The sequence below is a fragment of the Hirundo rustica genome, chromosome 16 (assembly GCF_015227805.2).
Source record: "Hirundo rustica isolate bHirRus1 chromosome 16, bHirRus1.pri.v3, whole genome shotgun sequence".
Taxonomy (NCBI): domain Eukaryota; kingdom Metazoa; phylum Chordata; class Aves; order Passeriformes; family Hirundinidae; genus Hirundo; species Hirundo rustica.
This window is the reverse complement of record NC_053465.1, coordinates 6555504-6574236: the sequence shown is the minus strand read 5'-3', so window position 1 is coordinate 6574236 and position 18733 is coordinate 6555504. Positions and strand designations below refer to the sequence as shown.

Below are 18733 nucleotides of genomic sequence, written 5' to 3'. Positions count from 1 at the left end.
GCCTGTGTCCCACGGGCACACAGGGGCAGGGGACGTGCCCGGCAGGCACAGAGGGCTGCAAGCGTGAGGATCTCACGCCGTTCTGCCCCTCGGGGACCCGCTGCCAAGCCGGCGGTGGTGGGTCCTGGGTGAGGCTGGTTGCCGCTGCAGGAGGCCAGCGCTGGCAGGGTGATGGCTCCCGCCCGAGGCAGGGAGCGACGGGGTGATGGCGCTCGGCATCGGTGACTGTGTGCTCTGGAATCTGAGACACGTCCCCGGCCATACTTGTGGTCAGGAACCATCTCTGCGTCGCAGCGACTCAAACCACACTCGCAGTGGCAGCAGTGCCGCTCGAGCGTGTCTCTGACGCCGAGGACCGGCGTGACCCGACCCCACACACGGGACAGGCAGCTGCCCATTTACAAGGACCTACAGAAGGTCCCCTTGTTGGGACTTGTTTCCTCCTCCCTAACAGAGGTGGGCTTCTCCAAAATGGCACCCCCTGACTCCACAGCCCGACCCTGCCAAGGGCTGGAGGATTTCCAGGTGCTGCACAGGCTCCAGACTGTGGGGTGGAGGGAACTTGTGTGCGGAAACACGCGGCCAAGCCAAGAAATTTAAAGGTATCATGCCAGGGAGAGAGTCCAGGGCTCAGATTTAGTCTGGGGCCACCTTTGCTGATTTAGGGATGAACTGACATGTGTCTCACACATCCAGGGAGCAGCTCTTGCTCAAGGGGATCCCAGAGCTCTGTGGTATTGCTATAGATCTCCGTGGTATTGCTGTAAAGGACAGCAAGCTGGCAGCATGCTAGTGGGCAGATTTGGGGGTCAGCCACCTGTCAGAGGTTTAGCGCTGATCTGTTCAATACTTCTCTGGAGGTATTCAAAAGCATCTGAACAAGTTGCTGTGTCACCTGCTTTAGGTGACCCTGGCTTTGAAGGGGAGTTGGATGATCTCCAAGCCCTTGAACTCTACCAGTTCTGTGATTCTGTGATTCTGTGATTCTGTGATTCTGTGATTCTGTGATTCTGTGATTATGCCCTCAGTGACTCAGCTGGCCCAGGACAGAGTGCAGTTGGAGATGAGTGCTGGGAATTCTGGTTCCCGAGACGTGACTGTGCATCCCGAGGCCACACGTAGCAATATCCATGTGCTTCCACATGATCTGCAGCTCCATCGGGGCAGGACACGGCCGCTCTTCACCAGCACAGTCAGAGCCCTCTCTGAAACATCGGAGCCTGGCGAAGGCTGTGCATGGAAGTTCTCCCTCTGCCAGGAACCAGCTGGAAGGAGCGACAGCGCTCAGCAGCAGCTCCCGGGGGACGCGCTGCCCTCGCACAGTGTGCGAGTGCCATCTACAGGGGGTCCAGCCTGGGCCCCCCCACCCCCCTGAAACACCCGTCCTCTAGCCACTGGTAGCTGCTGTCCAGCCCCCAAGGCCGTGTGAGGGCACAGCCTCGGTTTATCCGGGAGCGGGGTCAGCACTGCTCCGAGGGCTCAGCACAGCCACGCACAATAGCCACTGTCACGGAATGGTTTCGGGTGGAAGAGGTCTGTAAAGCTCATCTTGCTCCAACCCTCTGCCATGGGCAGGGACACCCTCCACTATGCCAGCCTGCTCCAAGAGCCATCGAACCTGGCTATGAACACTTCCACGGATGGGGCAGCTACAGCTTCTCCGGGCACCCTTGTGCCAATGCTGTCACCACTCCCATAGGGAAGAATTTCTTTCTGATACCACATCTAACCCCGCTCTCAGTCAGCGTGAAGCCGTTCCCCCTTGCTCTGTCACTTCAGGCCCTTGTCCACAGCCTCCCTCCATCTCTCTACGAGCCCCTTTAGGCAGAGGGAAGAGGCTTTAAAAGTCTCCCCGGAGCCTTCTCTTCTCCAGGCTGAACCCCGCAGCTCTCAGCCTGTCTCCACTGCAGAGGTGCTCTTTATCTCCGTGGCACCCTCCGGGCCCGCTGCAGCGTTTTGGGACACATTCCGTGCCGCGGCACGGTCCCGCGGGCAGGGACCGGGGGTCCCCCCGCCCCGGCTCCGCTCCGAGCCCCCGCCGCGGGGCGAACCGCAGCCCCCACAGCGCCCCCGGCGGCCGGGCGGCACCGGGCGGCGCGGGCGCGGGACACGCTGGGAGATGAAGTCCCGCCCGCGGGTTGCGCTCCGGCAGGCGGCGGGTGGAGCTGGCGTCCCGAGGACTACAACTCCCGCCGTGCCCCGCGTGCGCCCGCCCTGACTGCGGCACCGGGGGTTGAGGTGGGCACCGGGTACCGACCGCAGCTCCCCCCGCCCGGACCCCCGTCCGGCCCGGGTACCGATCCCGGGGAGCGGCGCGATGGGCGGGGAGGACGAGATCGTGCGCATTGCCAGGCGCCTGGACAAGATGGTGGCCAAGAAGAACGCGGTGAGTGGCGGCGGCAGGGCCCCCGCAGCCCTGTTGGGGTGGGGGGCCGCCCCCTGCCCCGGGCTCTGATCTGGCGGACGCGCCCCCCTCCTCCCCCCAGGATCCCCTCCTCGCTGCCGCGCTGCTGGACCCCCTCCTCTCCCTCGGTGCCCATTGTGAGCGGCCTCCCCCTCCCCAGACCCCATTTTGGGGGCCTCTCTTTCCGTGCCGCCCCTGTCATTACATCGTGCTGGAGCAGAGGCTCCCCCCATTAAATTGGGGTTCCCTCCCCCAGGCCCCGTCGCCTTCTCCCTTCCCCATCCTTTGCGGAGGTGTGGGATCCACCCACTGCCAGTTGTTGGGCGGGCAGCCCTATGTGCCACCTTGGGTGCTGTGGGAGCCCCCAATGCCCATTCTGAGCACCCCACCCCAGGCCTCAGGCATCCCCAGACCTGATCTCAGCACTCCGGCGCTCCCCCTGTGCTGCCTGCCCGCGGTGCTCCTCCGGGAGAGCATCCTCAGCCCTTCTCCCCTGTCCCATTGGGAGGCCCTTGGAAGGGGAGTCCCCACCAGCACCGGCCACTTTGCCCTCGGGGAAAGCCCCGGTGCTGATGGATTTACTTCCTGCATCTCCATGCCACACCGGCACTACTGCTCACTCCCGTGGCCTCTGGAGTGTGGAGGGCTGGCCAAGCTGCTGTGTGCGCTCCGGGAGTCTCGCAGGGTGTGCTGTGTGACAGCCTGGGGGGAAAGGAGCCGGTGTTTTCCAGCTTAGTGGGATACATCAGTAGGAGCACAGTGTCATGCAAGTGCTAAGGCAGACCGCTGGCAAGGGTTTGTGACGGAGGTAGGCTGTACATCTGTGTTTGGGGTGGGGGAGAGGGGTTTTGGGGCTGGGAAGGGCTGTAGGGAGTGGGATATGATGGGTGAGGAGAGGAAGGGATAAGAGGATTGTGATATTCGTGTGATGGGATGCCGGGTGCTGTTATCACATGAACTTTTGGATGTTGGACTGACCCTGCCAGCCGTGGGTAGGGCAAGCACTGTCCCTTGTGTTGCTGTTGGAACAACCCAGGGAAGTGTGCTTGGGCTAAAGCGTAGCCTGTGATGTCTCTTCTCACTGGTGGCAGGTTTTCAACATCAGTGTTGAAATAGGAAAGGAGCAATTTTGCAGCATTTGCTTCCAGCTTCATTGGGAAAGAGGCAGCTTCTTACAGGATGGGTATGCAACATTTCCTCTTGGCTGGCATTTGAGATAGTGCTGAACTGCGGCATGTTGTGTGTTGGCTAATCTTAGAACTCTTCCTGCAGGACAGTTTGCTGGAGGACCTATTTGTTGCTCTAGTTTTTTCGTGGATCCTCATTTGCTGCCATTGTGCTGAGTGGCTCCATTTGGAATCAGGAGTCACCGGGTCACTTTGGGTGATCGGGGCTGGAGGAACAGGACGGTGTGAAACTGCCAGAGGGGGAAGTCAGTCCTTCTGGGTACGGTATAAATGTGTGTGGTTTATGCTAGTGTGAGTTGCTTGTGTGCTCACTGGAAGCTTTGACTCTGCTTTGATTTTGGCATCTCTTCTGTAGGGTGGATTGCGGCTGGATTGCTTCCTGGGAAGAGTTGGAAGCAGCCCTTCTGCATAGGGAGGACGGGATGTGAGGGCAGGGCTGGCAGTGCAGGCAGCTTTGCCTCCCTACGATGGTGGCTGTGCGGGCCTTGTGCTGCAACTGGGTTTGGAGTGGTCGGTGTTGTAAATGAGCTGCTAAATGGGAACACTGGAAGCCTTGTTTGAGGAAAGGGGGTTGGGAGGAAAGAGCCAGCTGAATGGAGACAGGCCTACGCCAGGCTGGGATGTGCTAGAGGGAGACAAGTGATTTCCAGTTCTCTGAGTGACTGCCAGTTTTAGGTATCTGCAGATTCCCAGTTAGATTTTTCCTGGTCCTGGGTCTTGGGATGTAGAGATGATGATGATATAAGGAGACTTCAGAGAACAAGTTTCACGTGACCAGCTCTTCAGCATCACAGCTTGCTGGCTTTGCTCCTGGTCTCAGCTCCTGAGCAGAATGGGGTCTCTGGAATATGAAAACTAGGAAACAGCTACATGGAGTCATTGCCAGTTGTAATTCAGAGTGTGTTTTTCAGGTATTAAAAATGTTCAGCATGCCAGGTAAGGGTAATAAACTAACGCTGCACTTGCACCATACACAAGCAAGGACCTGTAGCACTCCAGTGGTCTTCTGTTTTCCCCATTGCAATAATTGAGGTGCCTTCAGGATCTACTGTCTGTCTGGAACAGCAACCCCAGCAGTGAACTTGCTGTTGTTTCAGGGAACGCTTGTTGGTGTTTTTGCCTTTGAATTCAACTTTCTGTGTCTATTCCCAAGCTGTTGAATTTCTTTAATAAAAGCTGAGGCACTTGTTCTCTTTCTCTTTTCCTCTCCAGGAAGGTGCAATGGATTTACTGAAAGAACTGAAAACTATGCCTATGACTTTGGATTTACTGCAGGTGAGTTGCGCAGTTATGGTAAAAAGCTGAAGTTTGCATCTGGGTGAGTCAAAAACGTTGTCTAAATAAACTTAATAGATTTTCTTGTGCTTCTTGCCTCATGCAAAGAATCAAAATGAACATTAAATCAAATAAAACAGTGCAGAAGTTGGGTTTTGGACTGGCATTTAAAGAGCTCTGGGCTGCAAAAAGAGGAAAGGCTGGGTTTAAAGTAGCAAACAGAGGGCAGTCGTGGGAGAAGTTCTTTGTGATGTTGACATTTAGGGCTTAGGGGAGGAGTGAACTGAATTACAATTTGGAGGTTGTGATGCATCTTGGAGTTTTTCACTCTAAGCTTGAATGTCACAAGTGTGTAGGGAAGGGATTTGTGGGAGATTGGATGTGTCTTCTGTTCAGTTGTGCAAGCTGGAGAACGTCACCTCACTCTTCCAAAGTTGTAAGGGTCATAGAATCATTCTGCAAGCCTTTGGATACTCCTGTCGTGGTCATGGCTTTGACTTTATTGTGGTTATTTGAGATTTCAGTTAGTAACTAATAATGAATCTGTTCTGGAGTGATTCTGAGGTGTTTCCTTGCAGTCCACCCGCATTGGGATGTCGGTGAATGCGCTGAGAAAGCAGAGCACAGATGAAGAAGTGATATCACTTGCCAAATCCCTCATCAAATCTTGGAAGAAACTTCTAGGTAAGGAAATCAGCATGTTCCTGTCAGATTCAGCTTGTGAACAATCTGCCTTCAGTGGGAGGTTGAGTTTTTTGGGAGAGCTTATCTCTTGAGCTGAATAAACATTCTAGCAAATCAGCCTTTGCAATTCCACCCTCTCTGTCTTTCGAGTTTTGTGTCCTATCATGCATCCCCCTAGATTTAGCTCCTGATTTTAGATTTAGCCAGATCATCATTGGAAGAGCAATGAAAGCTTCGGGACTATTAACTTATACCTCATCACATAATAATTAGCAACGTTATTTGTAGAAACAATATCTGTGCTCTGAAGCCTCTGCTCCCACTTGTGCTCTGCATTAACACCGTGTGTGCTGTCAGCTTCGTGCAACAGCTCAGGAAGGGAAGTGCTGGAATGCATTTTGGGTGGTAAGTTGGAGAAGGATCTTAGTTCACCATCTTGTAGATAAACTCACATGAACCATTTCCAGCTGGGGAGGCTTTCCTGGTTGTGAGCTCCCATTTCTTGCTAAGCTGGATAGATAGCGTTAAAAGGGCTTTTTTCCTCTCCTGCCTGGATTGTTACCTCATTAAACTGACTCAGACAATTTACCTCTGGGTCAAACTTTTTCTACAGTGTCATGAAAGTCCTCTCCAGGGTTGTGCTGTTGGCTTTCAGCAGCACTTGGGAATCAGAAGAGGCTGTGCTCACACAAAGACCAGCCTGTCCTGGCCCTTCAGCTGGTGTTGGCTGGAAATCCTGCTTTTAGTTATGCTTGAGAGAACTTGATCTAATCCCTGCTCAGCAGCCTCTGAAAGAAACTTCTGTGAAGAGGCATGTCTTGTGAGGAAGCTTATCTCCCAGGCAGGCTGATTACTCTCTAATTTGGTGAGGAAAGCTTTTGCTTGAAAGCAGGAAGGCCGTAAAGGCATTTTCTCCTGATTCTTTTTGTGAGAATAATAACTTGCTTTAGGCCAGCAGTGGGTAGTGTGAAAACATTGAGGAGTATAGGCAGGGCTGTAGAATAAAGACCAGTTCTGAACTGATTTCTCTTTTGAACACAGATGCTTCTGAGGAAAAAAATGAGGAGAAAAAGAAAAGCCTGTCTTTGCCAACATCTTCTTCCAGGGAGACTGGTAACTCAAGAGACCAAAGGTAATACTTCCCTTTTACCAAAGATAAGATGTTTAGAGAATTTAAATTTTCTTAAGGCACGTTACTTTAATTTTTAAGTGTCTGAGTCTGGAATTTTGTGTAGTCAAATTTCTGGTCAGAGACACTGGAAGTGTTTTTTTCTTCAAGGTTGATCTGTGGGGTGTTATTAATTAACTGTAATGCAGAGATACACGTCTAAAAACACAGTGGCTTAAGTGAGTTTTTAAATTTTATTCATATTTTATTTAATTTTTTTACTCTTGGCTATGTGTTGTTTTTTCTAGCAGTAGAACCTTCCCCTGTTCTATTTTATGTTGCATTTTTATGTATTTTTGTTTATTTATAACTTCAAACTACTTATAATGAAGATTATTTTAGGCCTTTTCAGTGTCAAGTGGTAGATGGGATTGATAGATACATTACTAAAGTAAAACTTCCATTTCTTTGTCCTTGACAAATCCCAGCAGAAGTCCCCTTTTCCCTGTGGCTGATGTACCCCAGCTGGCAGGTCAGCTGCATGCTTGCTCCTTGCCATGCCTTGAATGCTGCATCCTGTTTCCACTGCCTGTGATTGCAGTTGTTGAGTGTAGACAGTGATCAAAGGGGAGGGGAAAATGGGATTTAAAGCTTTGTTCTAGAAATTTCTCCCAGCCTCAGATCCCAGGAGAGTGTGTGCTTCCTAGATTTGGCTCTTAAGTGATTAAGCCAATTTCCCAAATTTGACAGAAGATTTAGAGTATTCAGGCTGTAGTCCTGCTGGCTTGCAGGATTTTCCATGTTTGCAGCCTTTGTTGGTCACTTTCTTGTCACTTCTTTGTTTTTGCTCCGCTCTCTCAAGGCTTGGCAGTTCAGGGTGAGCCTTTGCAGCTCGATACAGAGCTGCTGATGCTCAGCTCCATGACTTTAAATGATTGCTATCTTTGGTTATCTTGCTTCCATAGAACGGGAAAAAGGATTTGCTAAGTATTGCAATGAAAGGACTTGGGAGACTTCACAGCCAGGATGGGGTTGAATGATGCAGTGCAGAATGGGAGCCGGGGCTGTCCAGATCTGTGTGGGATTTCACTCGGAGCAGGATCTTGGCTCTAGGCACAGAGGCAAAACCCCTCCTTGCTGCCTCCTTGCTTTGTCACTTACCATGGGGTGTGTGGAGTGGAGCTGCCTGGCTTGTGCTGCTGATGTTCCCTTGTACCTTAATGTGCTGCAGATATTGCAGTTTTATGAGGTTTTTTTAATCCTTGATGCTTTTTATGTGTATTCAGCCTCCATCTTCTGACTAGCAAAGCATCCCCTTGGCTGTGAAGGACGAACAGAAGCCAATGGATTAGTGTAGCCTAGACCAGGAGCAGGGGCCAGCTCCTGGTGTCAGTCTGTTGAGCCAGGCTCTCTTCCAGAGAAAGGAATGTTTTTTCTCCGGTCCTGCAAATAAGCTACTAATCTGCCTTAAAAAAAATAATAATTTATTGGCAGGGGAGAGTCTCCGTTCTTTGAAGCAGAGACTGCAGTGGAGTCAGACTGGTTGCTCAGTGTGTGATAGCTGGTTCAGATGAGGCTGCTGTCAAGACACCAAAGAGATCAGTTTGTATTCAGATATTTCAGCCTTTTAGTCTGTGAGATTTTGGCTATGCCTTCCGTTTTCGTCAGGGAAAAATATTTGGCTAACTCTAAGCCTGAAACTCATCTTCCTTTCTGGAGCACAGATGTAGAAATCCCTGTGTAATGACTGGAGCTATCACTGCAAGACCTGAAGGCTCTGAGCCAGCCAGTGTGAGCTGGCACCTGTGAATTTAGATGCTGCATTACTCTAATCCAAAGCATATTCTGTTGTGCTGTAGAGTTTCAGATCCATAGTGTAGTACATTTTAATGGGCTGTGTCTAATGTTTCTGTCTCTGGCAGCATGAGGTTTTTCTTTTCCAGGATTCTCTAAGCTGCCTTTATTAGGAGGTTTTGTATCTGTGGCCTGAATTTAGCTCTTCTTTGGGATTTTCTTCCAGTGCAGCCCTGAGTGCTGCTTGCAGTCCCTGGCTGCTGCTTTGTCACCATTTTGTTCCAGCATAGCCTTGTTTTATGTATAAACTTTTGCTGCCTGGATAGATTTACAAGCTCTTTCCCCTGTTTAACAGGAACAGTGTGAACCACAAGGATTTCCTGAAATAAGTCTTCTAGGTGTGTTTGAGCTCTATTTCCCAACTATTCTATTTATAAACTAACCTCTAAACCTTAATAAATGTTTTTCTGTGTTTGGAATGGCTGAGAAGTCTGTTGCATCTAATTCTTGAGGGATCAGCTCTCATCTCAGTGCATGGATGATGTGTGTGTGTGCAGGCCATTGTTATCTTTCCTCATCAGCTAACAGAAGTGGGACTACCATGCATCTTGTTGAGCTTTTTTCCACCCCCAAGGAATAAATATGTAAATATTCAAGCCAATAGCATTTGCAGATAGAACTTTCCTGAAAATCAAGTATTACCTCTGCAAATACAGGTTTGAAGATCTGTGTTTGAGGATTCATTGTAGTGAAGGTCGGTGTTCTGAGGTCACACTGAGGTCACCGGGTTCACACACTGGGTGTTGCTCTGGGAAATCTTTGTTTGTTTCTTGCAAAATGATACAAAATTTAAATTTGGAAGAGCTCTCAGGGAAAATTTCTCCTGCAGCCCCTTCTCAGCACAGCACAACCTCTTCCCAAGCTGTCCCTGACAGGCTTTTTCCAGGCTCTTTGACAGCCCTAAAAAACCTCAGGGCAAGACATTTCCACAGCTGCCCTTGGCAGTATTTCCAATTCATAACCCACCTTTACAGTTTAAGACTTACTCTCAATCAAAACCTGTCTTACTAAACCCATTTCTACACCCTTCTTTGGATTTTTCCCTACAATCTTCCTTTGTAAGGAATTTCAGGACTTGTCTCCTTTAAGTTTCCCTTGCCGCAAACCACCCATATTCCTTCGGTCCTTCCTTTTACTGTAAGTATGTTTTGCCTTTGTCCTTTGGGGAAGTCTAATTTTTCCAAACTATTTTATGTAACATGAGAAGCTGTGATTTTTCAGATGGGTTATTCCTGAATTATGGGTTATTCCTTAGTGTGTGTTCTGGTATATACACCCCCATGAGTGCTGCCTGTGATTTGTGTCTAGCTTCTTAAGCACAAAAGTACCTGATGGCAATTTCTACATTCCAGATGGGAGAAGATCATCATCTAATGGATTATTTACAGGCTAAGTTGTTTCTTCTTTTTGTAACACGTGCAGTGTAAATCCTATTGAATGTTTTGAGCTGTTTGGACGCAAATCTGTTCTTTAATAAGCTCCTGCAGTGCCGACCAGTAAAACCAGCTGGTAAAAAGGGGTTCTATTCAGCTACTGGTCAAAGGGAAACACAGTGAGCTCACAATACAATCTTCCTCACAGAGTGCATTGTCTCCTCCATATGAGCAAGAAATCAAAGTTCTGCTTTGGTTTGATCTGAACAATTTGCTGAAGGTTCACTGGAGGATGCTTCTGAAAAAGGGCTTGGCGAGGTTCTGAACGGCAGAAATCCAGTAGCCCCAGTGGTGATCTGTGAGATTTGAGCCAGGCTGGATATGACCTTAGTCACAGGAGCTCCCAGGATAAGTCCCTAAAGTCGTCTGGCTCAGTTTGTGTGGCAGCAGATTCAGAAGGTTTCCAGCTTAGTGCTGTTTTTTTGTGGGCTGACTAATCCCTTCCAGGACGGTGTAGTGGAAGTGCTTGTTCATAACAGATTTATTTTTGATGGCAAAGAACTGGCAGTAGTGACCCAGCTTAACAAAAATTGTCAAGCCACTTGTATCTTCAAGAAGATACTGCCAGCATGGCATGGGTGAAATACTGAGGTTTCTTTTTTTCCCATTCTGTCTCTTATGGCATTGGCCATAAATACAGGGAATTTTAGAGACAAATCACCAACGCCAGAGCAATCTCTGCTGAAAGAAAAATTTGCTGTTCAGCTGCCTAGATTTAGGGGGGAGAACAAAGCTCTAGAAAATCATCTGTGAATCACAGTAACCCAGATCTTTTACCAGCAGCATTTGCAGGGCTGACTAACGCCGTGTGCAGATGTTAGGCTTTCTGGGTGCACAGCCAGCTGAGCTGCTCGTTGAGGTTCCTTCTCTCTATGCAGACCCTGCAGCAGTGACTCAGCCTGCCCACATCATGTGCTGATTTGTGCAGGCAGGTCTCCGTGCTGCTCCCCTGGCAGGTGACCTCACTGAGTCAGCCACAGCAGGCAGGTGCTTGCGTTCCCTTGCCTGTGCCTGTGATTGCTCACAGGTAGAAATGGAGTTATTTTTGAGAACGAAGCAGTGTATCTTACTCCTGGCACCTGTATGAGCTGTGTAGGGGTGCTCTTCTCTGAGATGAGTAATCAGTGTCTTGCTCAGATTACAGGAAAAAGGAAGAACCTTTTATGTGCTACACTTTGTTGGTGGCGTTCTTTAAATATCAAAGATGAAGGAGCCATTTTCTTTCTTTTTCTTTGTTTTCCTTAGCACAGCTCCTTCTTCTGGAGCTTTCTGCTTGCTCTCTGCTCAGAGCAGTTATGGGCCTGGTGTCGTGCAAAGTTAAAGAGGAACGAAGTACCACAAATCTGTGCTGCACTGCCAAACTGAGAGGGTGCTGATGGTCTCAGATGTCCTGAGTGTAATTGGGTTACTGGTGATGCCCAACAGAAGTGTTTTCTCTTGATGCCCAGTGGTGCAGCAGCTGAATAACACGAGATGGTTGGCAGGGTTGTTCATGGATTAACCCTCTGCTGGTAGCCAGCAGAGTCCACAGCAGAGCTCGTGTCTGGGCTGAGGGCGTTGGCTGCTGTGTTGTGCTCTGTGCTGCTTTGGGACGACGAGTTTGCACTGTGTCCTGACTGGTTCTGTATTATGATTAACAGGATGCTTGGCCACATACCTGCTGCTCCCTTCTCTACTCTCAGTGGCCCAAACTGAGACATTCTGACAGGTGAAGTTTTTCTTTTAGCTCCAACAAAAGGCAGGAGCCTCCAAAGACTCCGACCACCCCCAAAATCACCACCTTCCCTCCGGCCCCCATCACCTGCGACGCTGTGCGCAACAAATGCAGGGAGATGCTGACAGCAGCTCTGCAGGCTGATGGTAAGTGCTGGGGGAAGCCCTACATTGCCTTAAGTGCTTCACTGCTCCTGGACAATTGTGACAGAGACTCGGTGCTAGCTCAGCTTAGACACACTGTTCTGGAGCAGCCTTGTCAAAGGATTATTGCCAGCAGTGCAGTCTAGCCACTGGTCACCCCTTTGATGAACTGGCTGCTGTTGCAGCATTTTCAGACACTTACACAGGGACGTGGCCTGAGCTGGAGGCACGGCAGTGTGTCAAGCAATGGCTGTTAAGAACACGGGGTTTGTCACACAGGATTATCTGGGGTCTTCTGCTCTGCAACGTGGGGTGGTCTGTGCAGAAGTTTAATCTTTCAGGTGTGTGCAGGGATTTGCTTAACTTTCTAGATCTTTTCTGATTGCTCTAAAGTGAAGCTGTCTTCCCTGTCTCCCCTGAGGGACAGAACAAAGTTGTAACTCAGTACATGGGCTTTGTGGTAATGGTGCTTATGCCAGTCAGCATCTGCTGTCAGACTCTGCTGCCTTTGCAGACAGGAGCTCCTTAAATATTGTGATCCTCTGGATCTGGGGTGGAACAGATCCCTCTTGCATCCATGGTCTGAGGAGAGTTACCTCTCGTTGAGGTGAATATCTGATGGAACTCAATTCCTGCCTACATATGTTTGATTTCAATGATACGAAAAATATATTGGAAAACTAAGTTCTTGGGCCAAGGCTGTTGTTAGCTTTGTCTCATGCAGTCCATATCCTAGAGAGGCACAGGCTGGCTAGATTAATATATTTTCATCACTGCCGTTTTCCAAAGGGTCAGAGAGTAGCAAGAGCGAAGGCCGAGATTCCATTTGATGGCAAGAGCATGTGAATCAAACCAGCAAACTGTCCTGATTTGTAGCTCAGAAATACTGAGCCTGGGGAGCCCTGGCCTGGCTGGAAGCCACTGAGCTCCTGTTTTCTGCTGTCTTACAGACGACTACATCGCCATCGGTGCTGACTGTGAGCACATAGCAGCCCAGATTGAAGAGTATATCCTTGCTGTACAGTGCTGCCCTGAGGGCCTGCGTGCCTCCAGCAGTGAAATCCATGTGCTCAAAGGAAAAATGGGACTGTCTGTGCATAAATGTTCTGCTGCAGCAGGGTTCTGGGTCTGGTTCCAGCTCTGCTTGGCTGAATCCTGGGTCACTAAGAAAGTACCAGTGTGAAGCTCAAAGACTGCAGTCCCTGGTTTGTCCTTCCAATCAGTGTGCTGTTTCCTACTTTTGATTCTACTTCCAAATACATGCAACTTCCCTGTGCCCCCTGTTGAGGAGAGTGTGCTGATCTAGACAAAAGCAATGGAAAGGATGGAGCAATAAGGATCAAATTCCATGTTGATGTGAGATAAGCCTGATGTGAGGAGTTTGCTCGGTTTGGGAACTGTGGGGTTGGAGGTGCAGCTGGGCTCTCTCAGTGGAGGGGTTTGTGGCTGCCTTGCTGAGAAAAAGGGGAGGTTATAGAACCTGAGCATAGCTGAACATTTCTAGCACAGTGAAAAAGCCCAAGCTGGAAGCCCCTGGACTTTGGGCTTGTATAAAGCTGCTCTCAAATCCAGCGCTGACCTCCAGAGCAGATGCTGCTGTTGGGACCCAGCACCTCCATCATGGCAGCGGGTGGCAATCCCTGCTCTTCACGGGTGGCTGGGAAGTGCTCGATGCCTCTGGGTTGGTTGCAGGCTCCTTGACTGCCCTTACGCATCTACCAGGATGTCAAGAACACCGACATGAAATACAAAAACCGTGTGAGGAGCCGCATCTCCAACCTGAAGGACTCCAAAAATCCCGAGCTGAAAAAGAACGTGCTGTGTGGGGCCATCACCCCCGAGCAGATCGCGGTGATGACCTCGGAGGTGAGGGAGCCTGAGGAGCAGGGTTTGCTTCTTACAGCACACGTGTCCTGAGGCTTTGCTTGGCTCTTCCAGCATTGCAGTTTTCTCAGTAGCTGCTGCCAGAGTGCATGGAGTGAGCTTGCAATGGGGTTTGCAGTGTGGAGTGTGGTTTGTCGGGCCTTCACGTCATCCCAGGGCCCTGGGTATGAACCAGAAACCAGAACTGGAACAGGCTTTCTATCTTAATGCCCATCTGTCAGGCTGCCTTGTCCTCCTGTTGGCTGTTTCCACTGTAGTGGGTGTGGTGGTAAAACTGGGCAGATGTGATTTTATTGCCTTATTTTTGTATTATTTTTTTTAAAAAAAGGAAATGGCCAGTAATGAGCTGAAAGAGATCAGGAAAGCCATGACAAAAGAAGCAATCCGGGAGCATCAGATGGCCAAGACAGGAGGGACACAGACTGACCTCTTCACCTGTGGGAAATGCAAGAAGAAGAACTGTACCTACACCCAGGTTGGTTTTCCTGCTCCTGTCCTGGCCTCTGCACAGGACATGGTCTGTCACAGTCACGAGCTTGCACTGCTCCATGACAGGCCATGCAGCACAGCCCAAATTTTGCTGCTGCTGGATAGAAAACACTCGAGGCTGTCTAAAATGTACTTTTGCAAGAGTTTGTGAGCTTCTGGAACTTTTTGGCTCACCTGTACAAGAGCAGGAGTTGTGCAGCACCGAGGAAGCTTTCAAAAGTTCAGCAGTGCTCTACACTGAAAGCAGGTGCTGGGAATGCTGGGATTCAGACAATAAAGGAGTGGGTAGTGTAGAGGAGAGGCTGCAGAAACTTGAGTCAGACATGTTGATGATATTAAAAGTACAAATTAAGAATATAGATAACCTGCAGCTGGATAAGTCCCAACTTTTAAAAAATCAAATAGCATGAAATGGGTGAAACAAAAGGAATAAATGAAACTGTAATGTGAGCAGACAGGATTTTTCTTCCCCATGACCAGCTGCTGGAAGCCTTGTGCATTACCAATGCTTTTTAGCTCCCATGTTCGTGCCAGGCATCTGGAGATAAATGTGCCTTTGCTGTGAGTCAGTGGTTTAGAATGTGCAGATACCCAAAAATGCACCAGCAGCCACCAGATTGCTGCTGAGTGACTGCGCACAAACTGCGTGTGCAAGTGCCGGGTGAGACTCCTGCATCTGCTTGGGCTTGACATACAAACACATGGAAAGAGAAGGGGATCCAGGAATCTGACCAGGGAGTTTCCTTTGGCTCAGCAGCAGCCTTACATCCCACAGGCTGCCTCAGACGAGAGGCCTCACTGTGCCAGTGCTCCCAGTAAACATTCCTGGGCTGTCCCAGCACATGGCGCTGTCTCCACCTGTGGAGGACTGGAGTGTGACTGCCTGGAGTTTGAACAGGAGACAGCAGTGTCTTCTGAATAGAAATATCAGGAGGCTTTCGGTATTTTGATTTGTTTTCGAGTGAAATCACTAGTGGGTGATGAGATGTCTCAAGTAGATGAAGTGGCATTTATGAGCATGTTGGAAGCAGACAGTAAAGGGGGAGAATTACAGAATTCAGCTATCCAGCATTCTTGCAAAAATGGTTAATTTGCATAACGCAAATACCATCACTCTTGCACGTTGGGTAATTACACACGTAGATCACCAAAATCGCCCCTCGGCACAGTTCTGCCTGACTAGTGTGGGGAGTACCAGCGTTTTCAGTCTAGATCTGCCTTGTGGTATTCAAATGCCGCGAAAATCTGGTTTTTAGTAAAGTACGTGTTTCTGGCAAGAGCCAGTCAGAGGCAGCCATCACATCTGGGTTAAATATCAGAGTTCCTTAATGGCTCAAACACAAACCAGACTGGAACTGTGCAGAACCTGGTAACCCAGAGTGTGTTCCTGTGAGGCCGGGATGTAGGACTGCTCTGTAAATGGGAATGGCTTGAGTGCTTTTTTATGTTCTTGTGCTTGGGACTGAGGGGTTTGTCATGGCACTGCTGGCCACATCCCTTCCTGGGGGACAGTTTGGGGAGGGATTGGCTGTGGGCACGTCCACTTCCAGAGTCACCTGCAAGAAATGGGCAGCAGGTTGGGTGAGGAGGGAAGTGCGCTGTGCCAAAACTTGTGAGTGAGGTCAGGCTGAAAGGGGTCACGATGTGTGTGTGTGTGCTGTGTGTAACACAAGCACTGCTGTACTGGAAAGCTCCTTTTGTTGTCCCAAGCCTCTCATTGATTTTGTGAGCCCAGCTCGAATCCCTGGAGGCTGGGGGGACAGGGCCATGTGTGATGCTCAGCTCTCACCTCCCTTGTGTCCCCCCCAGGTGCAGACCCGCAGCTCCGATGAGCCCATGACCACCTTCGTCGTGTGCAATGAGTGTGGGAATCGCTGGAAGGTAGCGCACCAGGGCTATTACTGGCACTGAGGGGTGTTGGGGTGGCTGCACCCACCATGCTGCAGGCACTTGTGCTTGCCAGACCCTCACTGGCTCTAGAGAGTGATGTTTCCCTTCAGCACAGAGGCAGGAGCTTCTGGGTTCATCCTCTATCTTCATATCCCTTCTTCCATAACCTGCTTTACAGTGCTTTCCCTGCTGCCTCTGAGGGATAGTGGTGATGATGTTCAGGATTTCTGAACTGCTCTTTGATGCTGTGCACAGAGCTCAGGGGTGAGCAGAAATCTCCTGGTCGGTGGCGAGCAGAAATGATACCACTTCAAAGTGCCAAAGAGCCACAGCGAGAAATTCACATGGGAGCTCCCTTTGGCCCCTGCTTCTGAGAACCCCCAAGCCCTTGCCAGCTTCTGAAACACCCACACCTAGATCCTTACCTTCTGCAGCTCCCCTTGGCAGTGAGGTTTCTAATTGGGGTTTAAACTCCCTTCTCTTGCAGTTCTGCTGACATGTGCCATGGCCTGAGAGCGGCAGCCAAACGCAGACCCGAGCGCAGCCTCCACACGCCGGCTCCACGGCAGTTGTGTTTTGTGTCCCAGTGAGTTTGCATTGTCACACGCTGAGAGCAGCAGCGGGGAGGCCTGGGCCTCGCAGAGAGCCACAGCCCTGGGCTGACAGGTTGGCAGGAGAGCTCACTAAACACACCCAGTCATTACTTTCTCATCTAAGCGAGCGCGGTCACTTTCTCTTCAAAACTAATATTAAACATTTTTGTCAGTTTCTGACTTTTATTTCAACTGTGTGCGCAGCGCTTTGTTTTTCCAGCATGGGAACTTGACAGGCGGTGCATGTCCAAGTAGCTGAGGACTGAGTAATGCCTGGAGCAGCAGAAAGTGAGATGTGACTTGCAGGCACACCCTCGGTGTGTGTAGGCTTGTTTCTGTTGCCTCATGGAATCTCAACCACTGGGCCAAGGCCTGGGGCAGCTGAGTGGGCAGTACTGGCGATGGGACACAGCTTTTGGGGCAGATATCAGATGTTGCTTTCCGTCTTGGCAGCATTCACTGGATTTTGCACTGATTCCTTGGCATCTTGAGCCTTTAAATGCCAATAGCATTGGCTGCTTCAAAGATAAGAATGTACTGCCCAGGTTGTAACAGACTGAAAGCAGGCTGACACCAGCCACAGAAAATCCTACCCCAAACTGTTCAGAGGGAGTCCCAGGCACTTTCCTGTTTGTGCTCTGCTTGTAGCTTGACAGCTGAAAAACAGCCTGGAGTTTCAGAGGGGCTTGCTGGAGAGGCTCAGGAGAAGGGGAAATGCTGCAAATACAGGACATTTTCCAGAGGCTTGGATCTGGACAAGGTAAGGGCTAGATGGATGGGTGGGAGCTGTTAGCTGCAGAAGGGGGGGAGGTTTGAGCTCAGAGCTGGTGCGTGGAAGGGGTCAGATAAGGAAAAGATCCTGTAGCAAAGCCAGCCCCAGATGTGACCCTGCGAAGGAGACCTGCAGAATCAGGCTCCTTCTGGGAGCTAACTAAAACCTGGTGTGGAAATTCCATCTGAGCTCACAAGAGCTTTCAGCCAGGCTTGAAATCCCTCTTCTTTCCTTTTCCTAGTTTAACAGGATGCAGCATTTGGGGGACCCCAGCACGGTCTGTGGGTCTGAGGCTGCCCAGGAGCAGTGCTGTGTCCTCCAGCTCTTGTGCTGCCGGGCAGGGCAGGAGCATTTGCAGTCACATCTCTCATGGCATCGCTTCCCTCTTCCAGAGTGAAAAACAAGTATTTCCACTGGCTTCCCAGCATGCCAGACAGCAGACATTGAGCAGAGACCTCGGAGATGCTTGGAGAGGAGTAAGCAGCCACATGAAAGCAGCGGAAAACGTGCTCCCAGCCCCTTTGAGGGCTGTGCTGCTCCGGAGGCAGGGATCCCACCAGCATCCTTCGCTCAGGGCTTTCACTTTACAGGGTGCAGCCAAGTCTCCCAAGAAGGAAAATATTCAAAGACGCTGACAACTCCTTTAAGCCTCACGAGTCTTGTGGTGAATGGGATTATTCAAGCCAGGCTTGGGAGGGAGCAGTGTCCTCGCAGCGATGCTGAAAAAAAAGCTTCAGGATCTGAAACCCACGCTGACCACAGCACTGGCTCATGTGCTGGGAAAGGGAGCCAGCTCTTTACCAGTGCCTCTTGCCTTTCTTCTTGTGTTCCTGTGAGGAGCAGAGCTGAGCTTGTGTACAGCTTTCTGACAATCCTGAATTAGGTACCAAGAGTCCCAAGCAGGATTTTGGGAAAAGCACCATGCCATTTTCTGGGATAACACCAAGGAGAGCCAGGGAGGGGAAGCACACTGGATAAAGGAGGTGTTTCAGAAGTAAAGATTTGCTTGTAAGGCGTTTAAAAGGGATTGGGAGCAAGAGAAAAACTAGATTGTCTCGTGGCAGTAGCATCTTCCCTGTGCTGAGACCTCTGTGGTGTGGGGAGGGGCTCTGACCCCCTGCCCTGCTCTTGAACAGCTTCAGGGATGTTCAACCTCCAACCCTCAGGCTGGCGCCACATTTGAGAGTATTTCCCTTACTCACAGAATAAACTCAGAACTAAAACTTCCCCTGTGCAGGGTGGGGATGCTGTAAGGGTGCAGACTGGGGGAAAACCTGCCAGTAATAACAATACCAACATTCCT

General features: G+C 50.2%; 1 protein-coding gene across 4 annotated transcripts; it reads left to right on the top strand.

Annotated features, from left to right (window-relative positions):
* Window positions 1–2198: 2198 nt before the first annotated feature.
* On the top strand, window positions 2199–16850 carry TCEA2 (transcription elongation factor A2). Of its 4 annotated transcripts, none has more exons than XM_040080063.2 (10): window positions 2214–2386; window positions 4804–4866; window positions 5445–5550; window positions 6592–6682; window positions 11672–11805; window positions 12753–12809; window positions 13514–13668; window positions 14015–14161; window positions 15985–16056; window positions 16553–16850. In XM_040080063.2, exons 1-10 carry the CDS (start codon window positions 2318–2320, stop codon window positions 16559–16561), a joined length of 903 nt encoding a protein of 300 aa, XP_039935997.1. In that variant the 5' UTR covers window positions 2214–2317; the 3' UTR covers window positions 16562–16850. The 4 variants fall into 4 exon arrangements, with proteins under 4 accessions (XP_039935996.1, XP_039935997.1, XP_039935999.1 ...); XM_040080065.2 differs by lacking the exon at window positions 2214–2386 and adding an exon at window positions 3803–3850; XM_040080064.2 differs by lacking the exon at window positions 2214–2386 and adding an exon at window positions 4301–4502.
* The last annotated feature ends 1883 nt before the right edge of the window (window positions 16851–18733 follow it).

Bases quoted from the DNA above. Each gene is read 5' to 3' on its own strand.
- TCEA2 (XM_040080062.1), top strand. From the start codon at position 2,318: ATGGGCGGGGAGGACGAGATCGTGCGCATTGCCAGGCGCCTGGACAAG. The intron at 12,810-13,513 runs ATATCCTTGCTG...GACTGCCCTTAC, and splicing joins AGCAGCCCAGATTGAAGAGT to GCATCTACCAGGATGTCAAG. The intron at 13,669-14,014 runs GTGAGGGAGCCT...TTTTAAAAAAAG, and splicing joins TCGCGGTGATGACCTCGGAG to GAAATGGCCAGTAATGAGCT.